A 25,773-nucleotide genomic window follows, 5' to 3' on the forward strand; every position below is an offset into this window, starting at 1 on the left:
TCTATCCACCTCATTACATATAGCTCCATCTCATCCCTCTTTATAGCTGAGTAATATTCCATTGTATATATATGCCACATCTTCTGTGTCCATTCATTTGTTGATGGGCATTTAGGTTGCTTCCATGTCCTGGCTATTGTAAATAGTGCTGCAATAAACATTATGGTACAAGTTTCTTTTGGGATTATGGTTTTCTTTGGGTATATGCCCAGGAGTGGGATTACTGGATCATATGGTAGTTCTATTTGTAGTTTTTTAAGGAACCTCCAAATTGTTTTCCATAGTGGCTGTACCAGCTTACAGTCCCACCAACAGTGCAGGAGAGTTCCCTTTTCTCCACACCCTCTCCAACATTTGTTGTTTCCAGACTTTGTGATGATGGCCATTCTGACTGGAGTGAGGTGATACCTCATTGTGGCTTTGACTTGCATTTCTCTGATGATTAGTGATGTTGAGCATCTTTTCATGTGTTTGTTGGCCATCTGTATGTCTTCTTTGGAGAAATGTCTATTTAGGTCTTCTGCCCATTTGTGGATTGCGTTATTTGCTTTTTTGGTATTAAGCTTCGTGAACTGCTTGTATATTTTGGAGGTTAATCCTTTGTCCGTTGTTTCATAGGCAATTATTTTTTCCCATTCTGAGGGTTGCCTTTTAGTCTTGTTTATGGTTTCTTTCACTGTGCAAAAGCTTTTAACTTTCATGAGGTCCCATTTGTTTCTTCTTGATTTTATTCCCATGATTCTAGGAGGTGGGTCAAAAAGGATCTTGCTTTGATGTATGTCATAGAGTGTTCTGCCTATGTTTTCCTCTAGGAGTTTGATAGTGTCTGGCTTTACATGTAGGTCTTTAATCCATTTGGAGTTTATTTTTGTGGATGGTGTTAGGAAGTGTTCTAATTTCATTCTTTGACATGTTGCTGTCCAATTTTCCCAGCACCATGTATTGAAGAGGCTGTCTTTTTTCCATTGTATACTCGTGCCTCCTTTGTCAAAGATAAGGTGCCCATATGTGTTTGGGCTTACTTCTGAGTTCTCTATTCTATTCCATTGATCTTCCTTTCTATTTTTGTGCCAGTACCATACTGTCTTGATCACTATGGCCTTGTAGTATAGTTTGAAGTCAGGAAGCCTGATTCTACCAACTCCATTTTTCCTTCTCAAGATTGCTTTGGCTATTTGAGGTCTTTTGCGTTTCCATACAAATCATAAGATTTCTTGCTCTAGTTCTGTGAAAAATGCCGTTGGTAATTTGATCGGGATTGCATTGAATCTGTAAATTGCTTTGGGTAGTACAAACATTTTCACAATGTTGATTCTTCCAATCCAGGAACATGGTATGTCCCTCCATCTGTTTGTGTCGTCTTTGATTTCTTTCATCAATGTCTTAAAGTTTTCTGCATACAGATCTTTTGCCTCCTTAGGCAGGTTTATTCCTAGGTATTTTATTCTTTTGGTTGCAATGGTGAATGGGAGAGTTTCCTTAATTTCTCTTTCTGCTCTTCCGTTGTTAGTGTATAGGAATGCAAGAGATTTCTGGGCATTAATTTTGTATCCTGCTATTTTACTAAACTCATCAATGAGTGCTAGCAGTTTTCTGGTAGAGTCTTTAGGGTTTTCTATATATACTATCATGTCATCTGCAAAGAGTGACAATTTTACTTCTTCTTTTCCAATCTGGATTCCTTTTATTTCTTTTTCTTCTCTGATTGCTGTGGCTAAAACTTCCAAAACTATGTTGAATAATAATGGTGAGAGTGGACACCCTTGTCTTGTTCCTGTTCTTAGAGGGAATTCTTCCAGTTTTTCCCCATTGAGAATGATGTTGGCTTTTGGTTTTTCATATATGGCTTTTATTATGTTGAGGTAATTTCCTTCTATGCCCATTTTCTGGAGAGCTTTTATCATAAATGGATGTTGAACTTTGTCAAAAGCTTTTTCTGCATCTATTGAGATGATCATATGGTTTTTATCCTTCAGTTTGTTGATATGATGTATCACGTTGATTGATTTGCGTATATTGAAGAATCCTTGCATCCCAGGGATAAACCCCACTTGATCATGGTGTATGATTTTTTTAATGTGCTGTTGGAGTCTGTTAGCTAGTATTTTGTTGAGGATTTTTGCATCTATATTCATCAGTGATATTGGTCTGTAGTTTTCTTTTTTTGTGACATCTTTGCCTGGTTTTGGTATCAGGGTGATGGTAGCCTCATAGAATGAGTTTGGGAGTATTCCGCCTTCTGAAATATTTTGGAAGAGTTTGAGAAGGATAGGTGTTAACTCTTCTCGAAATGTTTGATAGAATACACTCTACTGTATTTTAAATAGATATTCTAACTGCATCAAGACCACAGAATACTCATAAAAGTCAGTAGTGCAAATGTTTTTGTAGTTATGAGAAAACTAAATGGCAGATGTTAGGCATCTATGTACCATCTTTGAAAAGCAAACAGACTAACATCATCAATATGTAATCATGGTGGAGGGACATACTAACACAATTGTCTTTTTCCCAAATACAGCACATCAATAATAAGCTTCACTAAAATCCAAAAAAATAAAAATAAAAAAAAATGAAATAGATAACCAACAAGCACTTACTGTATAGCACAGGGAACTCTGCTTAATATTCTGTAATCACCTAAATGGGGAAAGAATTTGAAAAAGAATAGATAAATTCAGTATCAAGAACTGAGTCACTTTGCTGTACACCTGAAACTAACACAACATTGTTAATCAACTATATTCCAATATAAAATAAAAAGTTAAAAATATATACATACATCACAGCTGGAAAGAGGTTTCCTGAAATAAGTAACAGATGAGTACAGTGCTTGCTCGAATTCTGTTCAGAAAAAGAGGATGAGAATACACTACAAGATTCACATTTTATTGACACACCCAGAGGTCCCTCCCTATTGTGAATATTTCCCACGTGACTTGGGTTTACTCAGTGTCAGCGAGAGAATCAATCCTTGGGAGTCTGTGAAGTCCCCCCAAGGAAGCAAAAGTGTGTCCAGCTGTGCTGGACCTCAGCCACTGACAAGATCACCAGAGAGCCATGCTACCTTGCCTGGTATCCTCCACTGAGAACCCCTCTTCAATGCCCCTTCATTTATAATAAAGAGAACATTTCGTGGGCACTTCTTATGGGCTGAGCACTTGCTGCATATCTCCACTTGCTGCTAATTGAATCATGATTTTAATTTCTCTCTCTTTAACTAGCCCCCACCCAGCCGTGTTTCCCCAAGTCTCCAATATTGTTCCTGTGTTACTCACTTTCAATAAATGAGTATATCATATTATTGGCTGAAAAGACTGAAGATGCCTTACCTTTCCTCATCTTCAGCAGTTACCATGTTCCCACTGCCTTGCATTTTCTCTGTAGAACTACTTATCCTTGCTCACGCTTTTGTGTCATGAGGAAAAGTTAACACCCCCACTTTGTAAGGCTAACGTTGCCACCCTGCCCCCCATCCCTTCACTTCTGCCCACTCTGGGGACCTTGGGATCCATTGTGATTCACCATTTCTCTTCTGCATCTTCAGTTTTTTTCCTTTCCTGTTTCCTTCCCTTCCTTTGGACTTACAAACATCCTTAGGTTTTCCTTATTCTTAAAAACAAATGAACTCAGAATCCTTCGTTCAAACCTGATACTCCTTTGAGTTGTCACACAATTTATCTATTCTCGTTAAATTTTTCAAAGAAGTCTCCTACGTCAGAATTCTCAACAAATGGTTTGAGGACTTCTAGGGGTCCTGACACTCTTCAAGAAGTCCCCTCTGTAGCCTATCCATTTTATGCTAGATTATCTACGTATACTTCAACCAAACCAAAATATTGCAACAGACTGGATGCAGAAGCAGATAGGAGAATCCGGCTGTCTTTTATTAAGCCAGACATTAAAGGGCTTTACAAAACTGTAAACGAAAGCGCTCTTCTCTCTAAAATTATTTTTATTTGGGAAAATGTGGTTACTTTTTCATAAAATGGTATTATTTATGTTAACATATAATGGAGTTAGCATTATTATTTTTCAAGGCATTAATAAATTTGAGAATGTCTTCCTTAGTTTTAAATTTCTAACAGGCTAAATACTGGTAGATGTGACTCACAAAATCAAAAGCTCTCTGGGGGTCCTGTGTACTTTTAAGAGTGAAAAGAAGTTTGGAGATAAAAAAGGCTTGAGAACAGGAGATCTATATTCATCCTTCCTTTTCCTCATCACTCTCCTCTCTTTCTTTTATCTTGGCCCCATGGTACCCTACATCAGATTTTTCAAAGTTATTTCTATATTAAAGAATTATTCTTCCTTGTTTTTCAGCGATGATGGACACTGCTTACCTCCCTTTTCTTAAAATGCTTTTTTCTATGACAGCAAACTCCTCTGATTTTCTCCCTGCCTTCCTGATTACCCCTCTTTCTCTCTCTTGGGTCCTATTCCCCAGGGGTTTTTTCCTCTCAGTTGTCTCTACATGCTGTCCTTAAAGATATTTTTCCTATATCTTTTCCTAACATTTTTCGAGATCTGAAGTCTTTCTCATGGTGTGAAACAAAAAGCATTCCAGTTGCCAGCTGGAATCCTGTATCTCAGTGTCAATGGGTCTAAAACCAAATTCAACAGCTCCTATTACGGAAGCGCAATTCCCTTAGTTACCCAATCTTAAAACTCCAGAGTAATGTTTTACTCCTTCTCTCATCACATCACACGCATGTGTTCTGTTTGCTCTGTGTTTTTCTCATCCATTCTCAGACAGTGCATATTTGGAAACTTATCATCACAAACCTGGGCTGTTTCAATAGTCATTTATGAACTGTCTTTGTCTTCTGCCCACACAAAATTTCACTCACTCAATTTTCTCTACACATTCCATCAGAATTACCATCAGAATCATAGGTTTTCAACTTTTATTTTTAACCAGGAAAAGGTTTTTTCCACCAGAAAAATGAATCCTAATATTTAGCTCCATTGGGGCTGTACAGGTGGATTTATCACTGAAAACTTGAGTGAAGAACTGTTTGAAGCTTCTTGTAGGCTGTGCAGTCGTTTGCTGCCCAAGGTGTTGGAGTAGATCTGTGTGTGTAAATGCTTCTTATTCATTCCTTCATTCAGTCAGTCCTTTTGTTTTCAGTACCACACTCTCCACCTTTCCCTAGCTTCTCATGCACCTGGTGCTTCTGGTTCCTGAACCTTTCTATAGTTCTTTAGCATGGATCTATTGTCCTCTTATTGGTTTCCTTCTTTATAGGAACAGCTTTTGTGGCTTTACTAAGTTTGTTTTAACAAATCCATCAGCTTTCCATCTAATAAAATTTGGATATATCTTATCTACTTATTTTTATCTCTTCTAGCTTTTCTCTCCTTTTCCTGTGGATTAATACCCATTTTATTCCTTTCCTTACCCTCATCTTAGTGGCGTTTCAAAAAGCGTATTAGTTACCTATCGCTTTGTAACAAATTACTGCGAATTTAGCAGATTAAAATAACACATTAATTATCTCAGAATTGCCACGGGTCAGGGTTGCTCTGGCATGACTTAGCTGGGTCTACTTCATGGTCAAGGCTACAATCAAGGTGTTTACCAGGGCTGGGATCTCATGTAAAGGCTCAAAGGCATCCTCTTCTATGTTTGACTAATCATTGGAAGTTTCAGTTTCTTATGAGCCGTTGAACTGAAAGCCTCCATTCCTCAGTGACTGTCGGCCAGAAGTCACCCTCAGTCCCTTGCCGCATGGCCCTCTCCATATGGCAGCCTCTCCATCAAAGCCAGCAACGGAGGGAGTCAGCTAGCAAGATGGAAGTCACTATTTCTTGTAACCCAGTCACAGAAGTGACATCTTAATATTTTTGTCACATTCTGTTGGATAGAACTACTCACTCAAGGTAAGGGTATTACGGGAAGGTGTAAATACCAGGAGGTGGATTGGCGGCTGTGTTAGAGTTTTCCCGCATGGCATGCATAGGTGATAAACACATGGGTCCAAGTCCCCATTACCAACTGGACGTCCTCCTTCTCTTTCCCGTTCATCTAGCTTATATCGCCATCACTCCAACAAAATATTCTTGTCAAGGTCAATAGTGACCTCCACCTTACAAAATCCAGTGAATGATCCTGAGACGCCATCATCCCCAAAAAACCAGCAGCAATTGGCCTCGTCTCTTCTTAAACATTTTATGCCCTTGGATTTGGGGATACCTCACCTCTCTGGTTTTTCTCTTTGATTCTTTGTATCTGGTTCCTCTTCATGCTTTCTCTTTTCTTCCTGATCTCCAAATGTTGGAGGGCTGTAAGACTTCATTTTCAATCTTCTACTCTTGTAATTACACGCTCTACCTAAGAGATCCTGTATCGTGATTTTATTTTTTAAATTAATTAATTAGTTAACTAATTAGGCTGTGCTGGGTCTTCCTTGTGGCACGCAGGTTTCTCTAGTTTCAGCGCACAGGCTTAGTTGAGGCATTTGGTGGGATCTTAGTTCCCCAACCAGGGATAGAACCCAGGCCCCCTGCATTGGGAGTGCAGAGTCTTAATCACTGGACCACCAGGGAAGTCCCTGTCTCATGACTTTAAATTCCATCTATGTATTGATAACTCTCAAATTTATATCACTAGCTTCAACCTTTCCTTTGAGCTGCAGACAGTACCCAATTGGGATCTGCAGTGGGACTTACAGACATCTGGAATCTAACAACTTAATGTAGAATGCTTGATTTTTTTTTTTTTATCTCCCCTTCCCCACCAAATCCCAATCTGCCCCAATTGGTCCACATTTCAACAAATATCATGACCGTTTACCCAGTTGCTCAGGTGAAAGTCTAATAGTCTTTCTTTGTTTCTCTTCTTTACACTCACATACAATTCTCACTCAGCAGACCTTGCTAGCTCCTCCTTCAGAAGGAACCCACAGTCCATCACTTCTCCCCCGTTCTGCTGTCATTCAGTCTTGGTCACCATTGTCTCTCAAGTGGATGGTCATATGAACTTCTAACCAGTCTTTCTGCTTCTACTCTTTTCCGCCTAAACTCTGTTCTCCATGTAGTAGTTGGAGCAGTCTTTAAAAAGTAAACATCAGAGCATGTCATTTTCCTTCACAAAACCCCCTGATGACTTCACACACACTTAGGATTCAATTCAAATTTTTTCCTGTGGTCTTCAAGGTCCATAAGATGGGCCCTCTTCTACCATCCTCTCCTTGTTCAGAGTGCTCTAGCCTCACCGGCACATTTGCTGTTCCTCTACTGCATCAAGCTGATTCCTGCCTCAGGACCTTTATCACTGCTGTGCTTTTCTCTTGGGATGCTTATCCTTCTGATGCTAACATGACTCACTCCGGAACATCATCAAAGTCTCTTATTAACTATTACTTCTTCAAGGAACCCTTCCCTGACCACTCAGTATAAAATCACCAACCCTCTGCTCTTCTCTACCCCCTTTCAGTGTTGTGATTTTCACTTGTGACCACTTGAAAGTATTGCCTGTGGTTATATATTTAGTGTAGTTGTTTATTGCCTGAGTATAATGTTTATTGCTTTCTGAGTGTAATGCTTCATTTCACTTCCCCATGTGTCCCTGAATCCAGAACAAAGCATGGTACATAGTAGGTATGAAGTTAAGTGTTGATTATGTGAACAAATTCCTAGATGGGATTGAACTTGGGAGATTGCTTTCTCAAGCAACCTTGAAGTATCCAGTTGTTTGTATCCAGTTAATTGTATACTATAACTATATATATGTATGTGTGTGTGTGTATGTATATATATATACACACAGTATATATGACAACATATATACGTGCTAAATATATGTTATTTAGAAGTTGATTTTTTAAAGCCAGAATTAGTGATAGCATTGGTACTCATCGGTTGTCACATGGTTCTTTTTACCTTTGCTCTTTTTCAGAGGAATTCTCGCTCCCCCACCAACTGTATAGATAATAGAGAAGCTGTAATATATCATGGCTTTAATTCACCACGTGACTAGAACCTATATAACTTTCACTGAAATCTTTCTGGTGGAGAATTGTGTGGCTCTCTCCAATCCCAGCCTCAGTTTACAATTTGAATAGAAACATGGGAGGCAGACTAGTCCACTAAATAATAGGCTGACACATAAGTGTGACAACTAGAGCTTTATAGAATAGTCCAGAGCCTATACTTCCAAACACCATTTTCAATAATAAATTAAGATGTCTAATTTCTAGGCTGAAGATGACTGGGCTAATCATGTAGTCTTCCGGGTCTCTCAATTAGAGTTTATGTATATCTCCATTTGTTATCTCCTTCCCCTCAGTTCCATCCCCTTTTGACATATGGAGTTTTTTGGTAACCAGATTCATAAATAAGATTGTGTAAAGCTGTCCTAGTAAAAGTTAGGCATTTACTTCTAGTGAGTAATTATCTGTATATCCCCAAACCAAACTGTATACTAATAGCAATTGGGTATTTGGGGCTTAAAAGTTGTATTTGGGAAATGCTGTCTGTGATTTAGTGGAAATAAAAAAACCAGGAAAATACTAACTGTGACATTTCAGTGAAAATTCTGAAAAACAAATATAGAAAAGGGGAGAGAATGAGAGAAAGAAGAAAGTTGAGATTACCCTGTCATCTGCTGGAAGTTTTCCTAATTAAGGAGAGTAAAACCCCTGTCATTTATAAGTACTTCCAAGAAAATCACTGTGTTCTGTCCATTTTTATGTTTCTTTCTGCTTTCTTTTTTTCTTTTTTCCTAAAAAGTAATTAAACATTAATTACATTCAGAGAAGAGATTGCTCTGATAATATAGTCAAGAAAAATGAAGTTTCTTACTGTTTCTTTGCCAAAGATTTTCAGCCAACATTATAAAAGAAGAATCTAAAAAAGGGAAACTATGCAAGTTGAATAAAAAAATCCATTTCAAATATTCTTGGGGGCAGTGTAGAAGGATATTGCATGTTCAAATACCTAAAACTTTTTCACACTTTTGAAATGGTTTTAGTATTACTAAGGGTATTGCATAGACACAGTCTTAGGTAACTTTTCAAAATACAGAATTTTGAAATTCTCAACTTTAATTTTGCATCTAAAAAATGGCAACGTGAAAAATAAGACCTACCTCATAGAATTATTCTGAATGTTAAATGACATAATGACATACGAAACATTTAGCACAGTGCCTGGGACACAAGTTAATGCTACATTAGTGATGGCCAAAACGAAACAAAGAAAATTCCTTCAACAAAAATACTTTATAACTAGAGTAACTGTAATTTATGGACCAATACAAGAATTGTTTGAGAGTGAACAAAAGTGCAATTAGTAATTATACCTGGACCACAGGTATAAACCAAGATGGTCCCGGGCATACTAGAATGTGTGGTTGCTCTGTCAATGACCAATTATCATAGCAAGCAATAAACATTTTCTTTTTCAGAGGTCACATGTGTATATACACAAGACAAGGTGATCCTTGATTCAATTGTGTATCAGTAACTCACCTAAAATTTCAAGAAATAATATTTATTAGGATTATGGTTTAATCAGAGCTTGTGTTTACCAAAGATCAGCAAAGAATCTTCAAATATGTCCACAAGCTAACTTGGATTATGTCCACTTTTCTTATAAATCAGAAAATTTCCCAGGGTTTTACTATCTGCCTGATTGAAGCTAATATATGTTCCAAATGTTTTCAAAATGTTTGCTTTTTTTCTTTAACTGTCCTTGCAGTTAAGGTACTGTTATTTCAAAGTGCCTATGATTTCCTATCAGAAATTAAAATGATGCTTAATGAGAACAAAACATGTTTTCACTTGAAATGCAATTAAATCAACTTGGAGAAAAGGGTTTTCTTCTAACTAAGATGAAAATAGCTGTATTTATCAAGCTGCTCATAATGGTATTAGAATTTCTCTTTTAAAAACATTTGCTTTAAGATATATCTTTTTTAAAAATTATCATGGACATTGTAGGTAATGGTATTTTCATTCCAATTTCTCTTCAGTTACAAAGAGAATATTTTTATAACTCACAGAGGGCTCATGATCATGCATAATAGAAATTTTATGGAGAGATGTTTTTAAAGCCTTATATGTGGAAGGTCTCCCAACAAAATTTTCATTTTATGACTAGATATGATTTCTTCATGATTATGATAAAATCTTAATTTTTATAATGCCTTAAGAAGTAAATCACTTCTGCATAAATTTTAAAAAATTTCCCCCAAAGCAAAAATTGCAGATAATTTCCATAGTCTAGAAAAAACATTCCTCTAAGTTGCTAATTCTTATTTTCATTTTCATTTGTATGTTTTGGTGTTTCACAGATACAAGCTGTGTCTTAATTTACTACATGTTGGTATGGCTTGCTGATGCTTTTCTAAAACCTGAAAGAAAAAAAAACTGCTTCCATTTCCACATAACAACGTTTTTCTTGATCTTTCATAGTTTAGATCCATAGCATTGGGAGAAATAACGAATGTTGTCTTGTGTATATATAAATACATATATACAAACAATAGAAGAAATACGCAATTGCCTATGATAATAACACTTAAAGACGTCATTACTGACAAGGACAACAAAAAACCATTACTGCTGTTAAGAGCTTGACCTTGAAAGTATAATCTTAAACTCCTCTGTTTGGAAATAGCATGTAATCAGGATATGAAACTCTAGAAATTTAGGTAAGATTAACGTGATTTGGATTAGTTATGTAGCTATAAAATACCCCTATATCCTAGTTTTAGGCTAGGTCTGCATTGGGCAACAAGTTAAATGTTTTGACTAGATTAATTTAGTCAATGTAATTTGAATGATTAACTTGTGTTATTTTCCTCCTTTGAAGGAACCATGTAATCATCTAAAGCTGGCACAATCTCTTTTGAGTTAATACTGTTTTATTACCACTGACATTCTTCAGTTAACTCTATCCCAAAATAATTGTCTTAAAAATAATACATTTAGCATTTTTAAAGAGAAAACTATTAGGGTTAGGATCTATCAAAATTGAGCAGTTAATTAACTGAACACCTTAGAAAATAGACTCATTCATTACCCATCAAATATTTTCAACATAACTAACAGGTAGAAATCACTCTGTTCCCTTTATCAACCATGTGCCCCTTATCCTGAAACTCTTGAAGAAGCTTTACAAACCCATGTGCTCAAAGCATGGTAACCAGAGGATGCCCTCTGCAGTGAAAACAGCAGGATGATCTCAATCATTCGGTGTTGATCATGCAAAAACCATGACTTGAAAAGTTAAAGGAAAAAAGCCGAATTATTTAGTCAAATGTCAATATGGTGAACCCTAACTGTTAAACTTGTCTGCCTTTTTACTATATTCCTCAAACTATATTTATAGTCTCCTATAAAAAAAAAACCTACATGATGGAGGTATGTTAAAGGAACACAGGAGCCAATTGAAACCTATGCTGAAATAATTTGGGAAAGAAAGAGAGAGAGAGAGAAGAAGGAGGAGAAGAAGAAGAAGAGGAACAGGAAGAAGAAAAAGAAGGACGATGAAGAAGGAAGGAGGGAAGGAAGAAAATTATTAATACAAAATTAGTTAAAACCTTTAGAAGGGACTCTTGCAAGCAGGGAGCCATGAAGCTTAACTTTTATTGGTTTCACCATATTTCCACCTTACTTCGTAGATATTTTCAAGACATGGAAAGTGTGATTAAAGGCATATAAGTCCAGTTAAATGTTAGTTCCATCATCCTATTAAAACACCCAGGGATAGCTCATGAGTGGCTTTTATTGATAATCTGAGACTCTGTCTATAAAAACATTGATGTTTCAGAAAGAGAAAAACAAATGTTGTACACTAACTCATATATACGGAATCTAAAAAAAAAAACAAAAACGGTACTGATGAACCCAGTGACAAGACAAGAATAAGGATGCAGATGCAGAGAATGGACTGGAGGACACGTGGTTGAGGGGGGGTGGGGGTGAAGGGGAAGCTGGGATGAAGTGAGAGAGTAGCATAGACATATATATACTACCAACTGTAAAATAGATAGCCAGTGGGAAGTTGCTGCATAACAAAAGGAGATCAACTTGATGATGGATGATGCCTTAGAGGGCCGGGATGGAGAGCGTGGCGGGGAGTCGTGGGAGGGAGGGAATATGGGGATATGTGTATAAATATAGCTGATTGACTTTGGTGTACCTCAAAAACTGGTACAAGAGTGTAAAGCAATTATATTCCAATAAAAAATATTGTTGGGTAAAAACAAAACAAAACAAAACAAAACATTGATGTTTGATTGTGTAGACAATTTCATCTATAGACCAATCCGGATAGCTCAGATCTCAATTCCAACATTTCCTGCAGAATTGGGGTTCAATTTGTCAAAATCGGGCTCACTATGGTCTTTCATCTTCTATTTTATTTTTCCTATATAGATAGTCTGTGGGATGAGTTAAAGCATGTTCTGTTATTGAGCATTTTGAGATTGTTCCAGGATTTGAAAATTTTAGATTACTTTGGTTTCTTGGAATTAGTTAATGCATACCACAACTTTCCTTTGAAAACACATTTGAGCCAAAGTGGCTTTAGGGAAGTGTTTTATGTTTTAATAAGGTTGGGAAAGGGAGATAAATTCATCTAGTCATAGTAACGTAGTAAATCTTGTTGAGAGGAACCACTCTCTAAACGATACAGCTATAATTTCATTCCAGCTGATTTTGTGAACTTGAAACATTTCACTCTGCTTTTCTGTCTCATAAAGAAGTTTCCGTTTGGGTTATTTGTACAGATCAACATATGAAAACTTATATACTAGAGCGGAAACAGCTCTGTTAAACATCTCTCGTATCCATGCCAACAATTTTGCTTCTTCAGGACCATGGACCTTTTTTTTTGGGAACATATACCCATTTCCCTAAAGAATCCTTAGGCTGTAATATATTTTTTAGTTAAATTGTTATTATTTATAGAAAAGTTCTTTATGTCCACCATGAATGCACATCAAAGTGTATATAGCATTCATCTCTGTGGCAGGTGCTTTATCTTACTGATGATTTTGGCAGAAAACATATACCAAAAATCTCCCTGTGAGAAATAAAAACATACCTCCGCCCTCGAAAAATAGAAAAAAGCCACAACTCATCAGATCCCCTTTAGACCTGTGGGTGAAGCTTATAAACCTTCTTGGAGTCCATTTAATGCCTGTGAGTCTGGCTGAAGCTTGGAGAGAGGGCTGGAGACAGGATGGTCTACAGATAGAGGAGCTAGGATTTCTGAGTTGAGGTTGAGCTGCTTTCTGTGAAATTTTCTACATTACTTCCCCATGTGCCTTGTTTTATTCTCTCAAAAAATAAGAGTTTTGTCATCCAAGGATGTAAAATATAATGTGAGAGGACTTTTAGAGCCTGCAAAGCACCTTGGAGGCATCTTATCCATCGTTCAACTCCTCATTTTACAGACAAGGAAAATTAAGACTGGGGAATTTAAGTAACTCCCCAAATCCAGGAAGTGGCAGAGCTGGGAGAGTCACTGCAGATTCCAGACTTATTTCCTATGTGTCATTTCCCACCCTCTTCGATATCTGCTATCTAAAGCACTATATACATTAAAATGTTTTTTATAACTGCATTAGCTTACTATTGCTCTGTAACAGATCACCCCAGTCTTAGCACCCCAAAGACACATCATTTATCAGCTCCCAGTTCTGTTGTCTAGAAGTCTGGGCAGGGCATAACTGAGTCCTCTGCTTGGGGTCCTACAAGTCTGAAATCAAGGCATTGACTGGACTGTGTTCTGAGATAGAGCTCAGGTCCTCTTCCTGGTTCATCAAAGCTGTTGGCAGGATTCAGTTCCCTGTGGTTGTAGGACTGAGGTCCCTGTTCTCTTGCTGGCTGTCAGCCAAGGTTGCTTTAAGCTCCTAGAGATTTCCTTCCATTCTTAGGCATGTGACCCTCTCATTACATGGCAGCTACTTCTTCAAAGTCAGTAGAATGATCTTTCTCTTCAGGAAAGGCTCAGCCTTCCTTTTAAGGCCTCACCTGATTAGGTCAGACCCACCCAGGATAATCTCCCAACGTAATCACAGGAGCCATAACTCAAAATATCCACCCATCCTCAAGAAGAGGGGATCATACAGGGTATGCGTATGAGGGGATGGGAATCTTGTGATTAGAATTGGAATTCTACTTACTAACTCTTCTGCTAAATCTTCTACTCATTGAAGCACTAGTTTTTCTTTTTTACCTCCTTTTTCCCTCTGCTGCCTCCCATTAAGCCAGTTAAGAGTCATCTGTCCTACAGAAAACCCAGAAAGGGATGATGAGAGGAAGTGAATTAGGAGCAGTGTGGTGAAAACTTCAAAACCACAAAAATATCTGATTTTTATTAGTTTGACTTATTCTTTGTAGCTTTAAGTGCCAATGGCCTAGGATAATTTAGAATTATCTATTCAATCATTGCTGAATGGGAAAAAAAGATTGCCTATTCATTTGGCATAAAGCTCCTTTTAGTAAAGTTGGCCTGGATTCAGAGAGGTTTGGGGAAGGCTAGGCTGGGTTGGTAGCAACAGCAGCAGCTGGAATTCAGGGGACAGTGATGACCAGTAAAGGTGCCATTTTTCTAGTGCCTCCTGTTCGCTGGACACTTGACTCACATGAGCTCATTTAATCCTCCCAACAGTGTTCTGTTACAGTAGGTAGTAGAGTCCCCCTTTTACAGATGAGGAGACAGCTGTGAAGTGGCAGAGTCAGAATTCAAAGCTCTGTCTGGTTTATTGGTGCTTTCTTTTTTTTAAAGCTTTTATTTTATTTTATTTATTTTTTGGCCATGCCGTGCAGCTTGTGAGATCTTAATTCCCCGACCAGGGGTCAAACCCCGGGCCGATGACAGTGAAAGCATTGAGTCTCAACCACTGGACAACTGAATTCCCTGTTGGTGCTTTCTTGAAGACAGGCTTTCATTGAAGGTCCAAGGAGGAGATCATGACCCTCAGAGGTTCTCAGACCCTTATGCAGAGAGTGGGGGATGGTAGATGGGGCTGCCGCGTGACAAGCAGTCTCTGAGACACAGGTAATATTAATTAATCAGAAAATATCAACAATATAAAGGGACTCTTGTTCTTCCTCCAAGAGTTACTATTAAATTTTTCAGAAATCCAAATGAAGGCTCTACATCATAAAGTTATTTTTCTTTATAGAGGAATTTATAGATAAGGGATGAGTTGAACTTTATAATAGCTCATTATGATGGTTAACGAGTCACAAGTATTGATATTATTATACTTTTTTTTTTAATATGGGCAAATAAAGCATAGAGTAGGTCAACAAGGGGACTCAAATGGATTTAAGTATATAAAAATGTAGGGATAGAAATCAGTGACCCTTGTTCTTGAAGCTTGCTAACTGTAACTCTGGTTGAACAAGTCAGTTAAGATGAAGCTCATACAGCTGCAGAGGTTGGAAAAGTTATAATTACTTCATGAAAGTCCCCTTTGCATTGGAGTAAAAAGTTAAATATGGAAAGATTTCAAAACCCTTCAACTGTTGCTCAATCACTCTGAAGTTGAATTATATGTAAATTAGGAATTCTCTGAACACATTTATAGTCTACTCATTTTAATATACCTATGTCAGATGTGTACTTTATGGAGATAGAGAGGTGATTCCTGAGGCATCATTCCTGCAGAGCAGAGAGACAGCCTTGAAAACAAATGATGGGACTTCCCTGGTGGCGCAGTGGTTAAGAATCCGCCTGTCAATGCAGGGGACACGGGTTCAATCCCTGGTCTGGGAAGATCATATGTTCCACGAAGCAACTGAGCCCATGCACCACAACTACTGAGCCTGTGCTCAAGAGCCTGCGAGCCACAACTACTGAAGCCCGTGTGCCTAGAGCCCATGTTCCTCAACAAGAGAAGCCACCGCAATGAGAAGCCCACGCACCACAACAAAGAGTAGCCCCCGCTTGCCACAACTAGAGAAAGCCAGTGTGCAGCAACGAAGACCCAACGCAGCAAAAAAAAAAAAAAAAAGAAAACAAATAATGATAGTAACAAAGGTACTGAGCTGAAGAGACATATGAGGAAGACACACATGCAGCAGCAATTGATTCTGGGGGAGCATCAGGGAAAAATAGAAAAGGTGAGTTTTGAGTGGGGTCTGCCTGCTAGGCAGAAAAGCGAAAAAAATTCTAGGGAGAAGGAAAAACAGTTAAAGGCGTAGACGTAAGAAAAGATACAGTTCAGTGTGACCAGAGTACACCAACTTCCAGGGGAAGATAGAAAATAGGTTGAATACTTATGCAGCACTTAAATTGGGAAGGACCAGACTACCCTCTAAGGAGAAGTTTCAACTTTATAGCAATAGGAATCCAATAGAGATGTTACATCAAGGATGACAAGATAATAGCTGTATTTTAGAAGATTAACTCTGGTAGTGGGAAGGAAGGAGGATGGCTGGATGTGAGAATGGGAACTGAAGCAGTAAGAGGAGAATTCAAAAAAGGTCTTTCAAAGAATGACCGAGGACCCAGATCCCTGGAGACAGCACATGAGGATAAAAGTTGCTTCAGACAAGAGCACTGGGATCAGGGCATCAAATGGCTGGAATCAGTGGAGGAAAGGAGGATGTAAGGAGAAAAAGGAAGTATGACACCTAGTTTCTGATCTTGAACCATGTCTGGTTTTGGGGTGAGGGGGACACAGAGGGATGGGGATTAATAAGCTGTTCAGTTTGAGGCAGTTGGAAATAGAGGCTTGGAGTTCAGAAAAAAATTACACACACACACATTTGTGAATTATCAACATTTGATACAGTGGCAGTAAATGACATTTTTCTAGGATTATCATGTAGTTAAGAAAAAGAGTTTTAAATATTGGGCCATGAGCCAGCATTTATGACACAGGTAGGAAAGAACAAAAAAAGAATTGGGAAAAAGAGACAGAGAAAGTTCTGCCACTAGGATATCACTCTGAGTCCCAGGAGAAGGTTTCAAGATGATGTGTGTATCAATATTCCCAAGCGTAGGACTAAGAGGGCGACACGTCATATGACACTAAGGAAGCACTGGTGAATTCTGAGCAGTTCCTTGAGATTGGTGGTGAGGTGGGGGAGGGGATGGAGTCCTTGAACTAATAACAAAAAAGAACTGAGAGTGTTTGGTCGTAAAAGGAAAGGAGGGGTTACGAGAGGTTTCTTGGTTTTTTGTTTTTGTTGTTGTTGTTCTGGCTTCTTTCTTAGAAGAGGGAAAGATAACGTTTGTGGAGAAAATGGGGTAATTGGGGTGACCTGGCATTAAAGATTGGCGGGGCGGGTTCAGCAGTAGGACAAGGGAGGGAAAGAACTGGTAATAGTTTAATGAAATTTCTTAGCGAAGAGGGAAAAAAGTAAATTTTAAAAGAAAACAATAAGTTGTGAAACTATGTATTAAGTTCTTTACCTTGCACTTCTGAACTAGAAATACTGTGTAGTTTTAGTACCAAAAATAAACACACACTGATGTAAAGCCTAGCACATTGCAGGCTCTCAGGGGTTTACTTACTATTATGGAAATAAAAGTGATAGTGGATTTCCACCTCATTCTGTTAGATGATCTTTTGGAAACCACAACAACTACAATAGGAAGGAAAAAAAAAAAAAAAAAAAACGTGGTGTAATTGCAAAGCAAGGTAATTTCCACCTAAGTAAAAGTGACTTTCTCATCCTACCTACAAAACCAGGCCTGGTTTTGGTCAGTCTTGAAGACACAAGTCCCAAACAGACTGACAGAAATTTTTGTGCCTGCATGTATCTGCTTCACAGGGTCTCAAAGAGTTCAGTCCACTCTAGGACTGAAAAAGATCACTCACAAATGCTAATCCAAACATATTTCTTAGACATTCAGTTGAATATTTAGGTCCCAGGATCACCCTCAGAATTTCTCAGGACCCCAAAGAACCCTACATGCTGGGTGAGACCCTAGGCAAAACCAGAGCCTCCTGGACCATTTGAACTAGGTGGTCTCCATCTTGTATTTGTGGGAAAGACTTGGAACAAACTCAATCTTTATGATTAAGCAGAAAAGACAACATTTTCCATAAGAATGTAATCTGCATGGTTGGTGACCAGTTATTTTTTTGGATGGTCGTTGAGTTTCTGTCAAGTTAGCTAATTATTGTGCCAAATCATCTTTACAAGACCACTTGCTTTCTTGAGTTGTTGATACTCATGAAATTATTTTCCCAAATGAATGAGAATTGAAAGATGTATATTATTTAACACACATACACAAAATTTCCCAAACATCTAGTGTGTTGAAAGTTGGTCCGTTGCAGAGGAACTAGAATTCTAGGCGCAGGTCCAGGGGTGGAGATGATTGTACATTCCACTGAGAACTTCACTCTTGGCTCTGAGCTCGAAACTAAAAATCCCTAGTCAAGTCAGATATATGAAGTATTGGGCTCTAACTTGAACAGGAACTGAAAAAAGAAAAAAAAAGGCAGGGAGGGTAGTACTCATAAAGATTTAGTAAGGAAGGTGGAAGGAATTACGTGGGAAAGAAGGAAAAAGAATAATTGTGGTGTTATTACATGCCTGGCCCAGGCATGTGGGTCAGAGTTTCATTCCACACAGACCAGTTATCCCGATGACATTGTGAAGTAATTTCCTATATACTATCATCTGTTTTGGAAATGCTTTCTACCAGGTGTCTCTTCTGGGACATACCAAAGCAAAGAGTTGATCTGTTAAATTACTGGCACTGTTCAAATATTTGAAGTACTAATTCATCACTCATGACCTTAAATTGGTATTTTAACATCATTATAAATTTAACAGGGGGGAATCTTTTTGCAATAATGAATAAAGTGACTCTTGAAAGATGTTAACCTTGGAGGATCTTGTGGAATGGCTCTTAAAAGACACCAAAGCATCTGAATCTCTCCCTGGGCTGTATATTAGATGTTCACAGAATTGGAACCCCCAGGATGTATGGACAAATCCCTTTGCTATATGGATACGCATGGTGGGAAGTGAGGAAGATGTTTGGGGAGTTAAATCTAAACTCCAAGATAATTGTAAGGTGGTTGCTGGATGCAACTTGCTAAAAGGACTGTTATGGACTTAGCACTAGTCTGTAAAGTGAAAAATAATCATATGGGAAGAGGAACCTTATATGATGCCAAGGCTAGAAAGGGGTTTTTAACTCTCTGTTCACAATGCTGTGTTTAAAGGTTTTCATCCATTATCATTTTGTTAGAGCAGCCTTGCTAAAACCCAGCTCTTTTATGGGTCTCTGACGCCTCATACAAATGCAAGAGAGGAAATGAAGCCAATAAATGTAATCTACAGGTGAAATTTGCAGAAGCAGTTTAGGAAAAAAAAATAAGTATTTTCTTGGGATTTTGCCATTTCACACAAGTTATCACCTCACCTCTTAAAGTTCTGAGAAATTATACTGATTAGTGAAGATTTTTATTCTATGTGTTTGTTCCTGGAAAGGCTTATTCAACAAAAATTATCCCCAAATGTCATGCCTGGTACCATATGCATCATCATTTTAAAATTTGATCAAATAAACATAAGCATACACACATATATGTATGGTCATATACATATGAAAGCAATTCTGTTTATCCTCATTTATTCACCAAGTAGCAAAATGTATGTAATTGGCTATGATGAAACAGGCACAGTGCTAGAGATATAACATAGAACGTGAAATAGTCAGTCTTTGCCCTCAAAAAATTTAATGTCCAGTGGGAACAGATCATTGTAAAAAACAAAATCACAAAAACTGTGAAAAAAAAAGTCACAAAAGATCCTTGTAAAAATAAAAATCACACACAAAAAATAATTGGAAGAAATGCTGTGAAGGAGATGTAAAAGTGGGACGGAATAGTTTTCAAAGGCAATGGAAAGCCTTTCTAAGCAACTGAAATGCAGATGGAGCTGGAGCAATAAGTGGAATTAGACAGTGTGGTAGTTGTGGGAAAATTCAGGCAGCAGAAAAAGCAAGTGCAAAGGCACTGAGGCTGGAAAGAATGACAAACATTAGAGGCATATTTCAAAGAAGCCTTCGTGCATGAAGCAGAGAGAGTGAGGGACAAAGAGTAGTGAGAACAGGCTGGAGTTAGGCACGGCCTAACCCTTCAAGGACACTGGGTCTGGGAAGCAAAGGATGACTGGGTTAGATCTGCATTTCAAAAAGACTCCGCTGACTGCTGTGTGTACCAAATAATTGGAGAGAGCAAGAGTCCCGGTGGAAAGCTTTACTATGATCAAAGTGAAGATAAGATGAAGGCTTGAATTTAGGTGGTACTTAGTGAAGAGAAGTGAAAGGAAACAAGTCAAAATGACACGATTTGGGGAGGGGTTGGCTGCAGAAAGGAGGTGTCAAAGATGGTTGTCAGGGTAGGTGACTGGTAATTGATTGATAGAAATGGTAATATCAGAACCAGGCTTTTTCTATTCATCCTATTCTATTTAAATTCATTCTGTGCAAAGCTATTTAGTGCTCACTAGGTGCAAAGTATGGTGCTGGGAATTCTCATGGATAGCAATATGAAAAAAAGTGGATAAAAGGATATAAAATCTCCACCTTTTATAGATTTGGATTCAAATACAGTGTTTCTTGTTTCCAGTAGAGAAAAGAGAAACAATAACTACATACCCACACATGTGTTCATACACTCACAAATACAAATGTCTACACACATGTATATCTACATATGTATATCTATATGTGCATATATGCATGTATGTATACATTTGAGGTATTTGCATCACGTACATCTTAAGTATGTGTTGCAAAGGGATGAGGAAGATAAAGATAAATAATTAGTGTCAAGGTCAGAAAGAGAAATCAGCAAGTTGCCTGAGATTGTATTCTTCCTAAAAGAAATTAAAATGTTTCAAAGACTATTGTCTTACATCTCCACCTTACTACAGAAGAGATTTATGACACCAGGGCTTTTTTTTTTTTTTAGAACTTTTATTGAGATACAGTTAACATACAATAAACCGCATATATTTAGAGCATACAATTTGGTATCCCAATCTCCCAGTTCATTCTCCCCCAACCCTCCCCACTTTCCCCACTTGGTGTCCATATGTTTGTTCTCTACATCTGTGTCTCTATTTCCACCTTGCAAACCGGTTGATTTGTACCATTTTTCTAGATTCCACATATATGTGTTAATATACGGTATTTGTTTTTCTCTTTCTGACTCACTTCACTCTGTATGACAGTCTCCAAGTCCATCCATGTCTCTAGAAATATCCCAGTTTCCTTGCTTTTTACAGCTGAGTAATATTCCATTGTATATATGTACCACATCTTTTTTATCCATTCATCTGTTGATGAACATTAGGTTGCTTCCATGTCCTGGCTATTGTAAATAGTGCTGCAATGAACATTGGAGTGCATGTGTCTTTCTGAATTATGGTGTTCTCTGGGTATATGCCCAGCAGTGGGATTGCTACACCAGGGCTTTTTTTCAAATAGTGTCCACAAGAAGAAATCAGGCACTAGATTCAGCTGTATAATCCATTTTTAATCAATGATGTATCCCTACAATCATGAGTAATCTTATTAATAATAATGATAAAAAAATAATAATAACAGTCATTGGTGTGGGATAGTGTTTAAAAATCACACAAACAAAGCGGAAAAGAATAAACCCAGATTTCATTTTAGTGTTGCTTGAATGTTACCTTTTCGGTATGTTTCTTAGGATTCTAAACTCACAATTTTGTTATCAGACAGACTCTTCACAGCAGACAGAACATGACCACTTAAGAATTTTGTTAAATATTTTCCAAATGTACTGGAGGACGTAATTTCCAGTTTTGCGAGGGTGTCTTGTTGGTCAGGAGTCTTTTGTTTAGCGAACTCAGCCTGAGTGTTTATTCTAAGGGTCGAACTAAATATACAGGACAATTGCTAATCAGTAAATTCTTAAGGCAGCTTTCCTCTCATTTCCCTTACACGATAGTCTTCGCCTGTTTCAGTTTTGTGTGTATTCCTTTCGACTGCCCATTAATGTCTTCTCTTTATAGTGATAGTATGTGAAAGTAGTATCTAATCTCTGAATTAGTATATAATTGTTTATCACCACTATAATTGTGCAGATAGTGGGATATGCTTGGACTCACTAGAAGTGAATTTGCCATGAAGCTAAGGAAGCTTCAGGGCCTCTCACTTCCAAGGTTCCCTTTATTAGTCTTGAATCTAAATTTATATTTTTAATTTTGTGTTCTTTCCCTTTAAAAAGAGCTCCCACATCTTATGAGCTTCAGGCCTTGGAAGACTTATCTGGCTCTGCTTTTCATTTGTATTGTAATAATTAATTTATTTTTATGCCTTTCTCATACTCTTTTGGCTTCATGAGAATGGGGCAATTTTTTTTTTTCTGTTTCTCTACTGTCTAGCATTTAGTTCAGTAAATGCTTTGTGAATTAGTGAATAAGTCATGAGCATTTAGTGGTTGTGCTGGAGCTGGCTCTGGTGAGGGAGATTTTCTTTTGTATCCATGCATCTTTATTAATAATGAATTTGTTGCAAAGTTTAAAAAATAAATATAAATTATCTTGTTACTTCATTTTTTAAAAGTTAAAAATATCTACTTGCAGAATTTAAAATGAAATTCCCATTACTGTCAATATGCACAATATTTTGCAAAAATGTAATCTACCTTCACATGTTAATGTTCTTTCATTTTTCTTTTTCCTTTTTTTTTCTTTTAAAAATTTTCTTGGAGTCTTTTCCAAATAGGAACTAATGAGAGAAAGAGTATATTTGGCTAACTTTACAGATTCTAAGAGTGCTTCTGAAAGTTAAACCTAGCCAAAAAAAGTGTAACGGCACATGATAGTATTTATTTTAAGCTGTCATTTAATATAAGATCTCCATTTTGTCTTTCTTTATTTCTCAAGTTGCTTATTTATAAATCTCAACTCTGTTTTTCAGGAGTTGACATGTGTTAGCAGGTTGACATATATATTACCTGAGAGCTGATATACCCTGTATGCTACAGACTCCAAGAGCTGAACAACACATAACAAATTAGTAAAATTATCCCATGAAGACGTCATTGTTTTGAAATTGAGGTTAATATTTTGATTTTCCAGAAAGCAAAAAATTTTCCCTCCTTTCTCCATCCCTGTTCTGATCATTTCCAAAGTCTTATAAAAATGCAAAACAACAACAAAAAAGTCATTTGCTACTTCCTGACCATAGAGATGAATAATTTAAGGATAATTTCACATTGGGTTTTCCAGCTGGCTTTCTGTTTTATTTGGAAAGATCTGAAACTTTATTTTTGAATTCCAAAATACACTTCTGCTTTGTATCCTTCAATTCTAAAATAATGATAGATGTGGTAACGTAGCAGTTGTACACTAAGCCCTTACAGGGTCTCATGCACTGGAGATAAAGTACCATTTTTTGAAAGGGCTCCCCTTTTCTGAGTTCTGCTGTTTCCTGTTTGTTAAGTAGTGGCCCCACCTGGGAAAGCAGAGCTATTTCAGCCATCATTCAGTTCCAGTTTACATTAGACTCTGTGGAATATTACAGTGCTATTCCGTATTCATAATCTCCCTGATTTTGCTGTTTTTATGGCCCAGTATAATTTATATATGGTGCTTGTTGGAAGGTTATCAGTAGATATTTGGACATCAAATTTTTCAAAATAAGTAATGATGGCACTACTGCAAAGATATCTTTTAACAACTTAACCCACCCAATAGAGTTAGGTTCTTATTACAATACAAATTAAAGGCGAATAAAATCATTCTTAATTTAGGACAGGTTTTAAATCAATGTTTTTGCGCCCCTGCATCCCCCTTCCCACATACATAGCAAGAAGGCACCCCAGATTTCACCTTTATTTAAATGGTGGCATTTAGAAAAATATACCAAGAAGGCTGTACGCAGGTAATGGTTCTGTTAGCATTAATCCCAGAGGATGAAAAATCAGGAACGAATCACTTTTAAAGAGGAGTAAGTAAATTTCACATACGGATGGTTGGTACTCACCCTCTTCCAGACCACAACACGTGAGCCTGTCACTGTAAATGAACATTATAACTTAGCCACAGCTGTCATCTAACTATGAGAACGTTGTCGTTACATAATTCTGGATCGCTACCCGGGGCAGATTACGCTGGCCCTTCGCTGTTGTCCTTCGCAGCAGGGCGCTAACGTTTTCTGGATTTCACAGCTCTTTAGACTTCTCCACCAGAGGGAGGACATGGGAAAGCGAAGTAGGTTTCACCCGCAGTTCTGAGGGAAGTTTGAATCTGAGAAAGCTAGCACTGCCGAATTAAGGATCTCTGGTTCTGTCTCCCCACTCTTCCTCCCCTACCTGCTTTCTCAGCAGAACTGAGTGACTCCAGCTATTGCAATGATTTTATTGCCGGTCGCTTTCCAACCAGGGTTCTATTAGTTACGTTGCAACTTAAGTTTTAGTGAGAGAGCGAGTTTAGGAGATCACCCCCCTCCCCCCGCCGCCGCCGCCCCGGTCCCCCTTGGCAGAGGCCAGGTTATTATTATTTCTTTTAGGCAAAGCTGAAGATGAGAATTCTGACAGGCACCCTTGTCCAGCACACGAAGGCGGGACCCAGGACACATCCCAGGCGCCGGCCGACGAAGATGGAGCCATGGAACCACCCCGACGGTTCGCCGAGCCCTTGCTGTGTGTGCACAACCGCCTCACTCAATCCTCCTTCCACCCGGAGCTCACCTCTGCCCTACGTGCGCGTGGGGTTTTTCACTACAGTAAGACAGGACTGAGCGCAGACTCCAATGGGACGACAGCAACCGTTCCTCTCCTTCCCACGGGTTCCAGAGCCTTCATTCGGCGGGCAGGTGTCGGGGCTGCAAACTTTTGTCCCCAACACGTCTCCGCTTTGCAGGGAAGGGACCGGCCAGCCCTCCGGGGCGCTGCCTGGCGGGGAAGGAAAGCGAGAGCCCCGGGTCCCTTCCCGGGTCTCGGAATCTCCCCGGGACGCGCGGTCCGGCGGCCGCGCGCAGCTTCCAGCGACCCCTGTCGGGGGTGCCCGGCAGCCGCCCCCCCCCCCCCCCGGCCCCCGCGAGCGCCGGGCCCAGGCTCCTCCCGGTGGCGTGTCCGCGCCTCGGGGTGGGGGTGTGGTGGGGACGAGGGAGGGGGCGAGGCCAGGGGAGGGCGAGAAGGAGGCGCCAGCGTCCAACCTGCGGGCGGGAGGTGGTTGGCGGTGGGGCAATTGAAAAAGAGCCGGCGAGGAGTTTCCCCCCCAACTTGTCGGAGCTCCGGGCTCGCGCGGAGGGCAGGAGCGGAGCGGCGGCGGCTGCCGGGCGATGCGAGCGCGGGCCGGACGGTGATCGCCTCTCCCTCCGCGGGCTGCGGGCGCGCCGGACCGAGGCCGCGACAGGAGCCGACAGCGGCGGGGACCCGGGACTTCCCGGCGCGACAGGAGCCGCGCCGAGAGCGAGCGCGACCGCCGGGCGGAGCGGCCGCCAGTCCCAGGTGGCCCGGACCGCACGCCGCGTCCCCGCGCTCCCCGCCGGCGACAGGAGACGCCCCCGCGCAGCGCGCGCGCGCGCCGCAGCCCGGCCGGTGGTTCTACCCCCTCCCCTCGAGGGACAAACTTTTCCCAAAGCCGACCCCCGCCCTCGGACCAAACTTGTCGCGCGTCGCCTTCTCCGGGAGCCGTCCGCGCAGAGCGTGCACTTCTCGGGCGAGATGTCGGAGCGCAGAGATGGCAGAGGCAAGGGGAAGGGCAAGAAGGACCGAGGCTCCGGGAAGAAGCCCGCGGCGGGCGGCCCGAGCCCAGGTGAGTGCGCCGCGCGGCCGGGGCTCCGCGATCCTCC

At 39.5% G+C, this 25,773-nt stretch overlaps 1 protein-coding gene across 5 annotated transcripts in view; it reads left to right on the forward strand.

Annotated features, from left to right (window-relative positions):
• NRG1 (neuregulin 1) overlaps positions 1-25,773 on the forward strand; it is a 1,000,105-nt gene that overhangs the window by 766,522 nt on the left and 207,810 nt on the right. For 4 of the 5 annotated variants that reach the window (XM_057696615.1, XM_057696613.1, XM_057696614.1 and 1 more), the window contains exon 1: positions 25,074-25,736. The exons of the other annotated variant lie outside the window; for it this stretch is intronic. In XM_057696615.1, the coding sequence (XP_057552598.1) occupies positions 25,662-25,736 (75 nt within the window). In that variant the 5' untranslated portion in view covers positions 25,074-25,661. Of the gene's footprint in view, positions 1-25,073; positions 25,737-25,773 lie in introns of those variants that run through there. 5 annotated transcript variants of the gene reach the window in all.

The sequence above is a fragment of the Hippopotamus amphibius genome, chromosome 10 (genome assembly GCF_030028045.1).
Source record: "Hippopotamus amphibius kiboko isolate mHipAmp2 chromosome 10, mHipAmp2.hap2, whole genome shotgun sequence".
Classification (NCBI taxonomy): Eukaryota; Metazoa; Chordata; class Mammalia; order Artiodactyla; family Hippopotamidae; genus Hippopotamus; species Hippopotamus amphibius.